Source organism: Rasamsonia byssochlamydoides (genome assembly GCF_041956645.1).
Source record: "Rasamsonia byssochlamydoides strain NRRL 3658 unplaced genomic scaffold VTN77scaffold_47, whole genome shotgun sequence".
Lineage (NCBI taxonomy): Eukaryota > Fungi > Ascomycota > Eurotiomycetes > Eurotiales > Trichocomaceae > Rasamsonia > Rasamsonia byssochlamydoides.
This window is the reverse complement of record NW_027192430.1, coordinates 211,066-227,472: the sequence shown is the minus strand read 5'-3', so window position 1 is coordinate 227,472 and position 16,407 is coordinate 211,066. Positions and strand designations below refer to the sequence as shown.

Here is a 16,407-nt window from a genome sequence, read left to right as displayed (position 1 = left end):
GGGGGGAGGGAATGGGGTTTGGTAATAAAGACTCAAAAATAGTTTTTATAAAAAGAATCAAATCAAAAATAGTTCTCTTGATTTGCTCCATTATGTAGGTAGACAGTGAAAGGATCTTGAAAAGAAAGAATCTTAAAAAAAAAGGCTTCGAATGGAGTCAGTCATTCCAATTACTTCTTCAGTATATTATATTATGTTACAACCATGGTTTAAACGCCTAACCTGACCACAAAAAATGCCTATTTAATAATCTCAAGTCAAGACAAGTTCCGCCGCCCGTCTTATCGTCCAACCCAAAACCAAATAAACACGAAACGCCGTCGCTGCGAAATAAAAATACAAGCAAGAAAGAAAGAAGAAAACCCACCTCACCAGTTCCAGGTCCGGCTGGAGGCGGTGAATACCGGTGGCTTCCATTGCAACCGTGAAGGGTCGATCTTCCTTATCCCCTTGGTCTTTTCCTTTTCTAAGCGCTTCTTGTGCTGTTCTATCACCTGATCGGTGAGGACGATGACCCAATTTCCTTTCTGTGGGAGGAAGAGTCAGTTGCAGATCTCGAATTTGAGACGCATATATAGATATAGAAAGGAACATGGCTGTTGAAAAGGCCTGAACTTACATGATAGCGCAGCATATTCAGCACGAGCAATGTCTCGTGGACATCCTTCTCCGTCATAGACGTGAGAGTTGCCAGCTCGTATTCACTGACCGATTCTCGACCAGGTTCCATGAGTAATTCCACCAGCACTTCTCGCCAGTACTGTCGATAACTCAACAGTCCAAGATCACTGAGCGGTTTCTCAGGGGAACCCAGTTTGCCCTCCCGCTTGCTGAGCTCGTAGCTGAAGGAGATGAGAAGTCGCCCAAATCCACGACGCTGATATTGAGGAAGGGTCAAAATGCAGGCAAGATTGTACCCTTCCGCCGAGTCCTTTTCCTTGGAGAAATACCCCACGAGATGGCAACCAGTCTCATCTCTTGTGCACATGCAGTAGAAGAGGAAAGGGTCCACATCATAGTAAAGCGTCTTGTGGTCAAGGAACAGCTTGCTCAACAGGCAGAGGTTCCGGCACCAGGTGCGTTGGCGACGCCCATCCACTTCAAAGAAGGAGATGTAGTCATCACGATAGATCTCGTTTCCAGGCGGATGGACGAGGGTACACTTCTTGCGATGCCGCTCGAACGCCCGCTTGTTGTCAAAGTAGCTCAAGCAAAACTCGTCGATGTAAACAATCTCTGCCTCAGAGAATGACTCCGGATATGGAGAGAAGTACCACGGCTCCATCTCGTACTTGCCCATTTGTAGCCTGTTCAAGTTGCGGACACGATGGACCTCAATCGGATTCTGCGTCATACTGCCGCCTGTCCGCAGCTTTTCGATCTCCTCCTCCCGGGACATTTCCTGAGACTTCTGCTCTTTGACCGCTTCGTTAACATCGATCATATCAACATCTTCAGACTCCGGTTTCGGCGTGCCATCCGCTGAGACGGCCTCCGAACCCACGAGAGATAAAGTGAGGGGAGTTTCATCGCTGCGATTTTCCTTGCCGCCTGCTTTCGATGGACGCGGCACCTTGCCAACATTAGTGTTCTTGCCAGTCAACAAATCTGGCGTCGACGACACATCACGGCTGTCTGCTCTGGCACGCTTCTGAGCCGTGTTCTTGCTTGGAGCCTTGTTAGCTGCACCGGCAGTCTTTTTCTTATCCGGCTTCTCCGGCAAAGGCCATTCAACTTCCTGGGTGAGATCGATGCGTGACGCAGGAACCCATTCTGAGAGAAAAGGTCAGCTTTAAATCAAGCTGGATTAATATTCCCGACTACATACCATCGAGACGTTTATTAAAATCGACATAGTGTACACTGCCGTTTTGTCAGCTGCTGAAACGATAGTTTCATAGAAAAAATATCAAACTTACTAGAAATATGGAGCGCCTCCACGTTCCTTCATGGACAAAATCTCCGCCTTTCGATGTACTCCATCCTACAATCGCATTGCATAGTTAGACTCGTCGTCCTCATGGTCGCCCGGACCAGATATCACGTGACTCTATATCGGGCGAGTTCGATCAGCGATCAAAGTGCTCACCTTCTCAACCATGGCCTTCACACCGATCCTATCATCGAAATCAGTACATGCGACCGTAAAAACCGGGGTCAAAAACCCAAGAAACCACGAGAGCAGCGACTTTCCATGACCTACCTCAGCGTGTTCAGGGTGGCGAACCCCTTCTCGACCGGGTCTGGCGTGCCAGACGCCTCTTGGTGAGGATCTCTCACGGCCATCGTGTCCGCAGAGAGGTCCTCGATCGCCTGATGATGATTTTGACGATGGAAAGGACGTGGTGGTGGGAAAATTTGATGGATTTTAATGCCGTTGTTTGCTGGGGAGATGCGAGGAGTTTGTGCTGATTCACAGGCAGTCTTGGACGCGCCCGATTTATCGCCTCCCGCACCGCAATCCGCTGCACGCCAAATCCGAGGAGGAAAGATTTCTAAGGTTCCTTCACAGCAATGGTCACCCTCACAACGCAACAGATTCTACACAGGCACCTAGAATCACGCTTACTGTTTAGAATTACGTTCGATTAAATAACTTCTGAAACTGGTGGAAGGGTGAAGCCAAAATGAGGATGTTCCTATCCATAAAATTAGTGAGAAGCTTCAGAGCTCCCACTTTCCATGATATCCCATTTCTCTGTGCCCAAATAATGCAAATAGATCGTATCTACTACATTCCTCTAGAATACAATTTTTTCAAACAAGCAATAGTCTGTGTGAAGGACAGAGAGGAGACTTAGTCCAAGCATCCACTCTTCAATGCCAGCCATTCACAGACCCTGCAACAAGCTCATCAAGTTCGTCCTTGCGAGCCTTGTAGAGTTCCTGAGCTTCGCGTTCCCTCCTCAAGATGAAAGCGACTTCGTCACGCAACTTCTCCAGCCGCCTCGACAGCGCGGCTTCCTCGGAGATCTGGAGCGTACGGAACGTATCCAGCTCGATTTTCGCCTTTTCGAGAGCGGCACTGGCCTCGAGGATTTTACCCCGAAGCGTCTTCGCCCGAGCCTGGTATCCGCCATAATGCAACGCAAGCTTCTTTTCCAACTTATTGCCCTGCTCCGCTGTCGCCAATAGCGCAGCCTGGACGTTGTCAAAGGTGCTTATCATCTGTTGCTCCTGCTGGAACACATCGCTATCCTCATTGTTGTATGTAGCCAGGCCGGGAAGAGAGTTTTCGTGTGTCGTCGACCACGAAGCGTCAAAGTCTGCTTGCCACTGCTGTTGAAGCTCGTCAGAAGCCAACTCGCTCGCAATAGCGGCGCGAGCGGACTCAAGCAATGTGTCATCCAGTTTTTCCAGTTTTGGAACTTTCCCTTCAACTTTGGCACCCGGCACGGGGAACTTCCTGGCATCATTAGCAATGAGGATAGCAGCCTCCTTTGCGATTAGGCTTTCGATGGGATCCGTGACCTGTGCGGCTCGCTGCATAAGAGCATCTATGTCAAGGACACTAGGCCGCGGCAAAGACCGCTGATAGACCTGTGTTTGGCGCTTGAATTCGGCCTCGGCGGCCTTTTTGCGGATCTGTTCTTCTCTCCTGTCACGCTCCGCTGCGTCCTCTTCGACTTGATCACCGGCGGCCGTTGGCTCTTGGGTCTCCGAAGGAAGCTCTTCCAGTTCCCATTCAGTCTCCTTCGGCTTCGGAAGAGAAGCCAGTTTGTTACGAAGCTGTTGTCGCATAAAGTTTTCCCGCATCTTGATCTCACGCGGCGTGGCCCCAACGATTTGGGTCCCATTAGCCTCGTTCAGAGCGAAATGATCTCTTGGTGTGCGTAACGGGGTCGCTCCAGGCCCAACGCCACCTCGCATAGGCGTAGCACCCACACCATTTGCCTGGCGGAAAGGAGTAGCCATAGGATTTGGAGTAACTATTTGCTGTTTCCGAGGAGCAATCCCTTCAAATCCGGTTGAGGCCCCTCCTTCGTGAAGTGGTGCGTTCTCACNCCCAGAAGCGATGACTGCGTTTCTGTCAAGGCTTTTATATTGCGAATTTCGTTGGCAATGTGATCCTCTTGCGGAGGAGCACGCGGCGTTCTGATAGGAGTTCCTCCCACAATAGTCGAATAGTTTCCAATCAGACCTCGAGTGCTGTCATTCTCTGCCTCCCCGGCCATCTGAGCGGCCTTGTCTCCTGCCATGCCCATTTTGATAATGTCTTCTAGTTCGCTCTCACTGACCTGCGGGGCTGGCAGATTGAGAGGCCTTCGCTTACTCATTTGTTCAGCTTCCCGTATCTTTTGCATGCGACCGGCTTTGAGTGCCGCGGCGAAGGAGTCATTTTTCTTCTCGCTCTTTCTCTTCTTCCGCTCGGCATCTTCCTCCTGATCTCCCTTCCGCTTGTTCGCTAGCTGCTGTTTCCGAGGATCGAACATCTCTCGTTGCCTTTCATTCCTAGCCTGCTCCTCTGTCGTATCGTAAAATCCAGGAGCGGGCTGCTTCTCGAAAGGGATATCCGCATTGTAGTCCATCTGCCCCTTCTTATGGGTAACCACTTTGATGTTGATGCCGGCATTTTTGAGTTCTCGTCGCTTCTGCAGCACTGCAAGGCGACGTGACTCCTCCAGCTGTCGTTCCCGTGCCTTCCGTTTAGCCTTTTTGCCTTGAGTATTTGCCAAACGGGCACGAGCTTCACTGAGCATTTCCTTCTCATCTTCATCGAGGTCAATAGTATCCGGACGAGCTGGTTTCGACTCAGGGTCGGGATCTAATTCTCCTGGGCTGAAAAGAAGATTAGAAACAAGAAAGCCAGATTACGAGGGTATGAGGGTCGACATACCGCAAGCGCCTAACATCATCCGCGGTGGGGGCATGTGCCTCCCCTCCAGGACCTCCTAAACCCAACTCATCATTCTCTCTAGCTTCTGCTTCATCTAGCAGCTTCTGATATCTCTCCAGGCACTGCGTTGCTGTCCTTCCCACGATAGGCGCGATGGTACGCCATTGTGTCGGCATCAACTTGGCGAGGTGTAGCAGCTTCTCATCCTCCTCTCTCGACCACTCAATCTTGCGAATACTCGGGTCGAGCCATTCTTGCCAGCGTGCTTTACACTGCTTCGGTGTCTTCCGTGCGAGCAACGAGGAGACACGAGCCCACTGGTTCAGACCATATTTCGATACCTAAAGTAGTCAGCATCAAGTCTTCGACCAGAAACACAGAGTGACGCGTAAAACTTACCGCTGCGCGTAGAACCTCATCTTCAATGTTTGTCCTGTGGCAATGTTAGACAAGAATCGTGAGACGCGCGAAGTGGATGGTAACTTACCAAACACCACCTTTGACGACCGGCATTGCGCTGAAAGTCTATCGCGCCAGCCTTGAAAAACGCGAATGAAGGAGGAGTAAGGTTCACGAAATCAATATTCGCAAAACCCAAGGATCCTCTGCGCGCAAGGCTGTGACAGGGTGGCACGGTAATTGACCGTATGATAGATATCTGGAGGTGATTGATGATGGGGGTTGAAAGCGTTTCCTCGTCGAGCCAGAAGGAGTCGGGGTGGCGAAGTGAGCCCGTTTGGCAGTTCCTCCATGATTGGCCGCCTTGCCCCACAATCAGATGTATGCAGTACAACGACTCCAGCCTTATATTTCTTTCTCAGTCATCTCGCAATACTGTGATTATACAAAAAAATAATTATGTAGAGCTCAAAAATCATGTATGTTTCTTCTTATTTCTTGCCGTTGAGATCCAAGTCAGCCTGAAGGGAGACGAGACCTAGTGTTTTTCTTTTTTTCGCTCTTCCTAACCCGAATAGGGAGAATCGAATGAAGCTTACCATGACAGGGACAATCAACGAATTTTCTCCGAGCTTTTAGACTAAAAATAATACTGAATGTGTTATTCCAGATCACTTATCATTAGTTTACTTTTAATTGAAAGCAAGCATATAAGAACCATCCTACTAGGTTCTCCGTAATGTATGTACTGTACACTTCGCGCTAAGCGCGTTTATTAGCGCAGCAGCCGCGATTAGCTAGGCCACCCCGCGCTAGCGGATCCAGAATTTTTGTGCCTTCAATGGGAGGAAATCCACAATCCAAACGATAACGAGATCGCCTTTCTCAGAGCAGAACAGGCAACAACCACACTGCGACCATGTCAACCGCAGTGGAATCCCCGCAGCAATACAAGCAGCCTTCTCGAAAAGGCAAGAAGGCGTGGCGGAAAAATGTCGACCTCTCGGAAATCCAGGAAGGATTGAGACAGGTCTGGGAGGAGGAAATCAAAGGGTAAGAATAAGCCAGGCTGTATCAGTCATTGATGTTTGCTCTTCCCGGCTGACGAATTTATTCCCTCGTTGCAGCGGTGTCGTCTCAGAGAAGCCTTCTGAAGAACTATTCACGATCGATTCCACGGGTTCGCAAGAAATCCAGAAAGCTTATCGCAAGCAACACAAGCCTCTCAAAGCGGATGAGATCCTAGCTCAGCGATCGGCTATTCCTGCTGTGGACAGCCGCAAACGGGCAAACTCGAAAGTCACGGATGGCATCATTGAGCCCAAGACGAAGAAGCATAAGAGCGACTGGGTCAGTCATAAGGAGTGGCTCCGGTTGAAGAAGGTTGCCCAGGAGGCAAATCCGGTCAAGAAGGACGACGATGAACCTAGCTATGACCCCTGGTCGGATGAAAAAGACCCATCACCCCTTGACAACCCCAAGTTCAGTTTTCTGGAGAAACCGAAGCCGATCGTCGCTCCGCCGACTCTCAAAAAAGCCCCCATTTCCTTGGCGGCCAATGGAAAGCCAGTTCCTGCCGTTAAAAAACCAGACGCTGGAACGAGTTACAATCCCACTTTTGAAGATTGGGACAATCTCCTGAGGCGGGAAGGCGAGAAGGAGGTGGAAGCCGAGAAGAAGCGATTAGAAGAGGAGAGGAAGGAGCAGGAAAGACAACGTCTGATTGAGCAGGCGAAAAATGACGGTGACGACGGTGAAGTGAAATCTGACGACGAGAGCGCCTGGGAAGGCTTCGAAAGCGAGTACGAGAAGCCAGAGTGGTTGAATAAAAAGCGACCTCAACGGAAGACACAAGCGCAGAGAAACAAGATTAAGCGACGAAAGGAGGCCGAGCAAAAAGCGAAATGGGAAGCCCAGATGAAGAAGAAACAGCAGCAAGTTGAGCAGGTCAAGGCGATTGCGCGCCGGGTGCAAGAGGAGGAGGAGGCTCGGAAACAGCTACAAAAGCGAGAAGAGGATTCGTCGGAGGAGGGCGATGACACTGTCCTGCGACGGCGACCTCTCGGCAAGAACTTGTAAGTGAACATCATCCTGTTACCTACTTTGCTTCTTTTACTAATGCTAATGGCGACACAGTCCTCCCGAGAAGCCCCTGGAACTGGTCCTCCCTGACGAACTTCAAGATTCTCTCCGTCGGCTGAAGCCGGAGGGCAACCTATTGGACGACCGATTCAGAAACCTGATCGTCAACGGGAAACTCGAAGCTCGCAAACCGGTCACGCAGGCCAAAAAGCCTAAACGGAAACTCACGGAGAAATGGGCATACAAGGATTTCCAAGTTCCGGGAATGTAGGGAAAGATTATACTCGTTTTCGTCGGAGTGTTTTATAAACGTGTGTACATATATTTGGAATCAAGGGAACTCATAATTCTGGGCTGACTAGACCTGGCTTACGTGTTTCCTTCCGTTCTATCATTTGTAGCACAGCGATGGTCTCAGTTCATATAAATAACAACAGCATAACTTGGTATCTACAGTCAACGCCAATTGACCATTTGGCAGCTTAATGGCTACAGCAGTCCATGCTCAACCTGACTAATCACGCCTGATTCACATACAACCCATGAGCCTCAACTTCTCTAGACCAGAGTCCCCACGGCCGGTACGCTGACCACTTGGTCATCCCCGCAGAAGCCTGTGCTTCTTCCTCGTCCAGAAACTTGACTGCGGGAGGAGGCTGCGTGTTGTTCCGGGCCAAAGAAAAGTGCGCAGCATGCGTCAGCAACGCAGTCGTCTGGATGCTCGCGTTCTGCTGCGTGTAGACCGCGCGAAGCACGCACTCCTCGATACTCGATGCCTGGGTCGTGAAACCGTGGCCGCGCATGAGGACGACCGCGTGGTCTGGACTCGTTGTCGTTGGGGAATCTGCGAAACACGCGGCAAGGGCGGCGCCCAGGTGCGTGTTGCGGACCAGCATGTCCTTGACGTCGTCGGAGCGGAAGTGCTCGGCGATGTCGAAGATGGGGGTTCTTGTTCCTGCGGAGATCAGTCAGTTGACTCCTTTCTTTGTTCAAGACAAACCACGAGGGCTTTCAACGGGATGGATTGTCCACCAAGGAAGCCTCCCATGTGGAAGCAAGCGCGCAACGGAACTCCTGACTTCTCATTTAACCAGATATCCTCCGCAGAGCTCCTACTAATACAGAGACCAACCAGAAATGCTATACGGCACAACAGCCTCCGAGTGACTGTGTACAACACTCTGCACATCGGGATATCGCTTATAGATCTCGCTATGGATACACCGCTCCGAATAGCCCGGCGAGGCATTGGGGTCTACGGGCTCAGCATTGTGCACATAGTATTCGATGAGGTCTTGATCGGAGGAGATGGTGGCGGGCGCTATATAGCGAGACATGATGAAGACCTCTGGCTTGGAGGGATGGCGGAAGGAGAGATGGCCGTAGGCGTCTAGGACGCTGTTGCTATCAATTAGTCCGTGTGCTACATACTGGATGGGCGAGTTTACCGATGGTAATGAAGAATATGGCATCCGGTGATGAATTTCCGGATCATCGACCGCAACACGATATCCTCTTGAGACGTCATGGCTGCAAACCTCGTATCAAGCGAACGGGTTCAATACGGCGGCAGTGGAAGCAAGTCGAATACAGTAGAAATCAACTTGAACAAGACCATTTTCCTTCAAGGCATCTGATCTGGCACGGCTCGCGCATCCGTCCGTCGTTAATGCGGGGAAAGCTTCCGGGTGATTGAACCTAGCGACTCCGCAACGACTACGAGTCCTTCGCAGAGGTTAGGTATCGCGGGGAAATTCCGCCCCGGAAATTGGTCTATACTCCGTACTATCGCTATAGCCTTGATAGGGCTGGGCCAGCCAATCAAGCAAGTGACCTTTTCTTTCGTGTAATCACTTCCAAATGCGGAAATAATGGGCAAAGGCCTTATTTCGACCATGATGACGCCTTATATTTCGTTGAATCGACTTCAAATCTACTACACAACTGCGAACTACGTGAAAAGACAGGATTGGCATTCCTAGAGAAAGCTTCTATCAGGCTTCAACCAGTCGACTTGTGACCAGACTTGGATATTGAGAAGAAGCGGTGGATTTCGCCCTGTTCTTGGGGCTCCATCAGATATATGCCAGCAATGCTTCATCCAGGCCAACCAACCTGCTAGCTGTCTGCTGCATCTCTTCTACATGTCGTCAGCGCAAGCTGACATTGACACTCTTAGTCTGGGTAAACGACAGCAATTCGTCCAAACACTCTTCCCTCCCCGTGCCAGACTCCTTGACCCCTCCGAAGGGAATCCCCAGAAAGTGCCTCCCCACCTGATTCACCCAGATAAAGCCAGCTTCGATCTTCGGCACAGTCCGGTGCGCGGTGGCCATGTTCTGCGTGTAGATCGTAGCCGTCAGGCCATATGGCGTGGCGTTCACCTGTCGGATCACTTCGTCTTCATCACTCCACTTGAAGACCGACATGACGGGTCCGAAGATCTCCTCTCTGGCGATCCGCATATGAGGCTGGACGTTGGCAAAGATGGTCGGCTCGATGAAGTACCCGCCTTCGATCTCGGGGATGCCTGCCGGGACCTTTCCTCCCAGCACTAATTCAGCCCCTTCTTGCTTCGCGCTTTCGATGTAGGATAGGACGCGCTCTTGTGCGGCTTTGCTGATCACGGGGCCCATGGTGGTGGACATGTCAGTGGGCACGCCTGGAGTGTAATGGGTTTTGACATAGTCACAAACTCGCTGCAGGACCTCGTCATGGTGCGACTCGTGCAGGAAGACGCGCGAAGTCGAGCCGCACGACTGGCCGGCCCAGGTGAAATTCATGCCCCGGGCCACTCCTTCGACCAGTATGTCGATGTCGGCGTCGGGGAACGCCAGCAGCGTGTTCTTCCCGCCCAGCTCGAACAGAGTCGGCTTGAGGGTATCCGCGGCAGCGCGTTGGATCGCCTTGCCCGTCGGCACGCTGCCGATCAGCGTCACTTTGCTCACCAGGGGATGTGTCGACAATGCTTTCCCGCATTCGACGCCACCGGGGAGGATGTTCAGCACGCCGGGAGGGAAGACGTCGCTCAGGATCTCGGCCAGACGCAGACAGGAGAGGGGAGCCTGGTCGGGAGGCTTGATGACGACGGTATTGCCAGCGGCCAGAGGGGCGGCCATCTTCCCTCCCGCAAACATGGCCGGATGGTTGAAGGCGATGATGCGGGCGACTACCCCCAGTGGCTCTCGCAGCGTGTAGTGGAAGGTGTCGTCTGACTGCGGGATCGTTTCGCCGCGAAGCATGGGCGTCAGGCCCGCGAAGTAGTCCAGATTCGCTGCTGCCACCTTGGCATCGCTCAGCATTTCTGCCACAGGATTCCCCGTGTTGAAGGCATCCAGCAGGGCCAGTTCCTCTGCATGCTGGCGAATCACGTCGGCTGCCTTCCGCAGGTACGCCGCCCGTTGCGCTGGAGGAGTCGAGCGCCATCCAGCGAACGCTTGATGGGCAGCTTCAACAGCAGCATCGACATCTCTGGCGCCAGCCTGCGCAACCAGGTCTATGACACTGCCGTTCCCGGGATTGAAGGTCTCGCGATATTCTTTACTGAGGGGAGCATGCCATTGCCCGTTGTAGAACAGCTCCTTGTGAGAAGGAAGCGAGTCCTGGATGCTCGGCAATGCAGCCATTGGTGCGTATCCTTGTTGTCGTCACCATCATCTCTTGTTTTTTTTTTGTCCTTTCTTATCTTGCTTGCTTTTATCTGCCCTCCTGCTGCAGAGTGGGACGATGACGGGATGGCCTCCCGACAGCACGGAACGAGATACCGTGTCTGCGGGGAAGCAGAGAACCTGCGGGGATTTCGTTTGAGCTGTTTAACTTTGACAACCTGGACTGTGGCAGCCTGGTCATGGTGCAGGCCTTGTTGCTCATGGGCCAATACCTGCAGAGCACCAAGCGAGTGAATCGACGCTGGTATGTCTTTGGGCTAGCGATTCGGATCGCACAGGGCTGGGACTGCAGTTGAAAGACATCAACAATAAATGCGGCTCCGTGGAGCGGGAGACGCGGAAACGGTGCTGGTGTGGGTGTCTGGTCATGGACACCATGCTGGCCATGACTTTTGGCCGCCCGATGATGATCCCGCCAGAGCATTATTACAACGCAGAGATGCCAGAGCCCGTCGATGACGCCCGCATCACGGCGACGCATATTGCACCCCAGCCGAAGGACAGCGCGTCGCCCAAGATCCTCCTTTTCATCCACAAGGTCAAGCTGTGTATCATTCTGCACAACATCCTCCGGACTCTCTATCAGGCAGGCGGGGACGATGGAGAAACCAAATTCCGCGGAGGAGACATGATGGAGTTTGACCAGCAGCTGTGCACATGGGTAGCCAGCCTGCCGGCGTCTATGAGAATGGGAGAGCCATTAGAAGAGAATCCCGAGGATGCAGCGAGCGCCAGGCCCCGCAACGTTCTGTACACAAGGTATCTGACCGTGCGCATATTGTTGACTCGACCGAGTCTGGCAGTGGTGGCCCGCACGGCTGACCCAGCTGGTGGATTAAGGCCTCTGGGCCAGGCTTTCGCTCTGTGCGCGGCTGAGACCTGCATCGACACATCGAAGCGCCTCATCGACCACATCCGCGCTCACCTGGGCCGGGGCCGTCGATTCCTGGGCGCAGCGTGGTACAACACGCACTCCGTCTTCAGCGCTGCTCTGGTTCTGTTCGCGGCTCAGATCATCCCCGCGTTGCGAGGGCGGGTTTCAGACGGCCGGCATTGGAAGGACAGCATCGAGGTGATGCGGTTGTTGTCTCGGAAATGCAGCTCTGCGCGGACGTATCTGTCGATCCTGGAACTGTTCAACAAATATCTGACCCAGTCGGATGGTAAGTGCTGACAATCCCTGCAGGCTGAGAACTACCTAATAGAAGTCACAGGTCCAGCACAGCAACAGACCGAACTCGAAGAGATGCACACCGGCTGGTCGGATTGCAGTAGCACGTCTCCGTCGGTTTTTTCCAGGATTGGGTGGACGCATTGGGGATCGATGAGTTGATTGGGAGAGAATTTTCCATCTTCCAAGATGCGGAGAGGGGGTGATCCAACCAGTCTCCGCGCAATAAGCTTGACGATGCGGCGCGCTGAAAGGAAGGATCTTCACACTAGTCCTCCAACGCACGATCCTTACCGAAAGAGTTGTCGATACGAATATAACCGAGGCCTAGTCCTGAAATTTATAGCAGGGTTCTACAGCAATTCCGTATCTACGCGCTGGTGGAAGGCCAGTTCAGATCTTTAGTCCTGGTGGTTACACATTTGCTTCCTAGGGTCAAGCCTCGTTACATGACCAGGTTCAACATTTCAGCATGAAAAAAGTGCAGAGCGTGCTAGGATGAAACTCATCCAATCTCCACATCTTCTGCCCGTTCCGTCCCTATACCAGCTTTTCCAACCTCGCCATCACGACCAAGCTCCTGCACTCCAATGCGATCGGCATATTTCTCCGCAAAGTAAAAGTCAATTTCTTCCAGGGACAGGCCTTTAGTCTCGGGGAAACAGAAATAGACAATCCCCGAGTTGAACGCGTTGAAGACCGCCAGGATAATATAGAACTTGTAGCGGATGTTGGTCAGCGCGACGGGCGTGATCTCGACGATCATGAACTGGAACAACCAGTAGCAGATATTGCCCAGGGCCAGTCCCCTTTCCCGGATCTGCAGCGGCAGGATCTCGGTGGGATACGCCCATGACGGGCCCAGCCAGGTCATCGCGTAGCAGCCGTAGAACAGGAAGACTATGACCACGGCGGCTACGCCGACGGCATGGGAATTGTCTCTTCCCTCCGACTCGGCATTGGCCAGCAACACCGCGATGACGACGAACATCGCAGCCTGCATCGCCGCTCCTCCCCACAGAAACGGTCGCCGGCCCACCCGGTCGATGGTCAGGATCGGCACGACGGCACAGACCATTGACGTGATGGAGGTCAGGCCCGCGACCCAGAGGGAAGTCGAGTGGCTGACGCCGACGAAGGTGACAAGGAGCGTCGGCATGTAGTATGTCACGGAATTGCTGCCGCCCAGCTGATGCATGATCATGGTGCCGCACGCCAGGCAGAGGCGTCGCAGGTTCTGTGTCGGGCCACGAGAGAGCAGCTGCAAATACAGATTCTGGGCTGTATCTGCCACGCGCGTTGTCTCCAACGCAACAGCCTCGTCGATCTGCGCCAGTCGGTGCTCAACCGACGACGACGACAATGCTCCGAGAAGACGGATCAGGACCTCTCGCGCCTCAGCCCGACAGCCCTGCTTGACGAGCCAGCGGGGAGACTCCGGTAGAAACGTGATCAGCAGACCCGCCAGGACGAGAAAGACCAGCTGAAAGGCCAGCGGGAACGTGAACGCGATCCTCCCTCTCGCGTCGTGGAAGCCGTAGTTGATCCACTGCGCCAGGAACAGCCCCGCTGCGCTGCTCTCCAGCAGCTGCATCGTCAGGTATCCGCCCCGAGACCGGCCCGGGACGACCTCTGGCTGCCACAGGCCGACGGTCAAGACCCCGACGCCGACGCCGGAGAGGATGCGTCCGGAGACGAGCTTGCCGAGATCTGTGGCCGAGCACTGGACGACTGCGCCGACAGTACAGATCGCCAGACCGGCAAGGATCGTCCGTCGACGACCCAGTCTCGCGCCGACGAAGAATGCGATGGTGCCGCCCAGGAACCCGCCGATGTTGTACATCGCGCTGACCGTGCCCAGGAGGCTGGAGTTGGGGTTGAGGTATGTGGCCAGGAACCAGGGCGACACGATCAGGCCCGAAAACACGCCGTTGTCGTAGCCGAAGAGGAGGAAGCCGCAGGAGGAGGCGATGGTGATGAGGAGGATAAGCGGTCGACCGGAGAGATTCAGCAGCTTGAGTGACATGCTAGCTGCGTCGACAGGTGAATCACGATCCAAGACGATCCAAGGGGCAGAAACGGCTCTCCATTATTCAAGACAGAAACTCGGGCAGGCTGCAGCGAGAGCAGAGATAAAGAATCGACGGCGGAGGTCATCAGACGCTTTGGAAAGCGGATGGATTTCCCGCGTCGCACGAAACCAAGCATAATCACCATCGTCGATTCGCCGATTACTGCAGTCGATTACTACAATCAAATAAATCATGCGTGTTCCTATCAGAGTTGGAATGAAAGAGCCTAACCCAGATAAAGATTGGGGCTCGGGCCGCCGCGGCTGTCATTTACCCCGGATCTTCGCCCCGTACCCCGCAATTTACCCCATAGCTTTCACCCGCCCCACAGCTGACAGAAGCTTGGCTTTGCTTAGCTTTGCTTGGCTTTTAGTTTCACCATGTTGCAGCCTGCATGCATGCATGCATGGCTCTAGTCTAACGGAAACACTTGCCGGAGCTAAATTTGTACTGTCGATCACCGGAATGCCGAACCTTGTCAACAACTCAGGGACGCGGCACGCCTCTCTCATCCCGTAATGAGGCGGACGGCGCTTCCGCTGGTCCAGTGCACCACCGTGGAGTGATTGCTGTAAGGACGGAGATCGCCTCGAGGATACATACCTACCGTTCCTTCCCATTTTTAAAATGCCTTCACCTTCAGTTCAATGAATTATTTCAGACATCGGGTCCGGGTCCACGTCCTTACCAATGGCGGGATCAAGCTCAGACCGTCCGCATCCATCTTCTAGGCTGGCGTCCGGCGACGAAGTCTGGGGCAGCGACGCCATCGTCGAACAGCTCTCCCGGCTCGGCCTGCGCTACATCGCCCTCCTCCCCGGCTCCAGCTACCGCGGCGTGCATGACAGCCTGGTGAACTACAACGGCAACAGCGACCCCGCGATCATTCTCTGCTTGCACGAAGAACACTGTATCGCGCTCGCCCATGGCTTTGCCAAAGTCACGGAACGCCCCATGGCCGCGGCGGTGCATGCCAACGTTGGCCTGATGCACGTCACCATGGCGATCTACAATGCCTTCTGCGACCGGGTCCCCGTCGTGATTCTGGGCGCAACCGGCCCGCTGGACGTAGCGAAGAGACGGCCGTGGATCGACTGGATCCATACGGCGGGGTGATCAGACCGCGCTCATTCGGCCCTTTATCAAGTTCGACGACCAGCCGCACTCCGTCAACGCCGCGATAGCCAGCCTGGTCCGCGTCACTGCCGTGGCCACGCAGCTGCCACGCGCACCGGTCTATGTCTGCCTCGACGTGCACATGCAGGAGGATCGGCTAGATCCGGCCTCGGTGCACTTCCCGACCACAGAGCGCTATCTCCAGACATCATCATCCCCTCCGGGCGCCACTCCCGAAGATGTGGAAAAAGTCCGACGCCGGTTAGAGGCGTCCCAGCGACCACTTTTCTCTTCGGCAGAGTCAATCGCTCGCAAAAGAGCTGGGACGAACGAGTCAAGCTGGCAGAAAGATACGGCGCTCGCGTCCTCACCGACCTGAAACAGGCAGCGGCCTTCCCAACCCAGCACGAACTGCATGCGTGCCCGCCCGGCGTCTTCAATTCGCCTCGCGCGTGCGAGGTGATCCGAGCCGCGGATTTGATCGTCTCGTTTGAGTGGGTTGACCTGGCTGGGACACTACAGGCGGCGCACCCGCCGGGCGTGGAGCCATCGTGCGAGATCGTGCATATCAGCCTCAACGCGTCCTTGCACAATGGCTGGTCGAAAGATCACTTCGGACACCCGCCCGTCGACCGTGCCGTGTCTGCAGATGCAGATAAGTTCGTGTCAGTGTTGCTGGTCGAGTCTGAATCGTCTGAGTGGCGTCGGAGCTCCTGGGGAAGTACCGTGAGCCAGTCAAGTTGAAGCCAGCTCAGAAACCGAGCAGGAAGCGTTGTACGCCGTGGTCGACCCAGACAAAACGTGCCTGATCCGGTTGCCACTGGGGTGGAAAGGCAGCGACCTGCGTGCGACGCATCCATTAGCATACCTGGGCCAGGACGGGGGTGCGGGCGTTGGCTCGGGGCCCGGTCAGGCAGTGGGAGCAGCGCTGGCCCTGAAGGATACCGATTACCTGCCCGTAGCCATTCTGGGCGATGGAGACTTCCTGATGGGTTCGTCAGCGCTCTGGACAGCAGCCCACTATCGACTGCCGCTGCTTGTGATCGTGGCCAACAACGCGTG

At 54.0% G+C, this 16,407-nt stretch overlaps 7 protein-coding genes across 7 annotated transcripts; 2 read left to right on the top strand and 5 right to left on the bottom strand.

The window, feature by feature from the left end:
- Positions 1-368: 368 nt before the first annotated feature.
- On the bottom strand, positions 369-2,286 carry VTN77DRAFT_6225 (uncharacterized protein; the record flags this gene model as incomplete). The annotated part of the gene is made up of 6 exons (XM_069422480.1): positions 369-527; positions 620-1,773; positions 1,829-1,863; positions 1,920-1,984; positions 2,090-2,117; positions 2,204-2,286. The coding sequence occupies 6 exons, from the start codon at positions 2,284-2,286 to the stop codon at positions 369-371; spliced, it is 1,524 nt and encodes a 507-aa protein (XP_069276340.1).
- Positions 2,287-2,817: 531 nt separating this feature from the next.
- Positions 2,818-3,870, bottom strand: VTN77DRAFT_6224 (uncharacterized protein; the record flags this gene model as incomplete). Its single annotated transcript, XM_069422479.1, has 1 exon — positions 2,818-3,870. One exon carries the CDS (start codon positions 3,868-3,870, stop codon positions 2,818-2,820), a length of 1,053 nt encoding a protein of 350 aa, XP_069276339.1.
- Positions 3,871-6,155: 2,285 nt separating this feature from the next.
- VTN77DRAFT_6223 (uncharacterized protein) lies at positions 6,156-7,589 on the top strand (the record flags this gene model as incomplete). Its single annotated transcript, XM_069422478.1, has 3 exons — positions 6,156-6,289; positions 6,364-7,311; positions 7,373-7,589. 3 exons carry the CDS (start codon positions 6,156-6,158, stop codon positions 7,587-7,589), a joined length of 1,299 nt encoding a protein of 432 aa, XP_069276338.1.
- An 844-nt stretch (positions 7,590-8,433) lies between these two features.
- VTN77DRAFT_6222 (uncharacterized protein) lies at positions 8,434-8,846 on the bottom strand (the record flags this gene model as incomplete). The annotated part of the gene is made up of 2 exons (XM_069422477.1): positions 8,434-8,716; positions 8,767-8,846. 2 exons carry the CDS (start codon positions 8,844-8,846, stop codon positions 8,434-8,436), a joined length of 363 nt encoding a protein of 120 aa, XP_069276337.1.
- A 622-nt stretch (positions 8,847-9,468) lies between these two features.
- On the bottom strand, positions 9,469-10,944 carry VTN77DRAFT_6221 (uncharacterized protein; the record flags this gene model as incomplete). Its single annotated transcript, XM_069422476.1, has 1 exon — positions 9,469-10,944. The coding sequence occupies one exon, from the start codon at positions 10,942-10,944 to the stop codon at positions 9,469-9,471; it is 1,476 nt and encodes a 491-aa protein (XP_069276336.1).
- A 418-nt stretch (positions 10,945-11,362) lies between these two features.
- On the top strand, positions 11,363-12,319 carry VTN77DRAFT_6220 (uncharacterized protein; the record flags this gene model as incomplete). The annotated part of the gene is made up of 2 exons (XM_069422475.1): positions 11,363-12,149; positions 12,201-12,319. 2 exons carry the CDS (start codon positions 11,363-11,365, stop codon positions 12,317-12,319), a joined length of 906 nt encoding a protein of 301 aa, XP_069276335.1.
- A 343-nt stretch (positions 12,320-12,662) lies between these two features.
- On the bottom strand, positions 12,663-14,183 carry VTN77DRAFT_6219 (uncharacterized protein; the record flags this gene model as incomplete). Its single annotated transcript, XM_069422473.1, has 1 exon — positions 12,663-14,183. One exon carries the CDS (start codon positions 14,181-14,183, stop codon positions 12,663-12,665), a length of 1,521 nt encoding a protein of 506 aa, XP_069276334.1.
- Between the last annotated feature and the right edge of the window lie 2,224 nt (positions 14,184-16,407).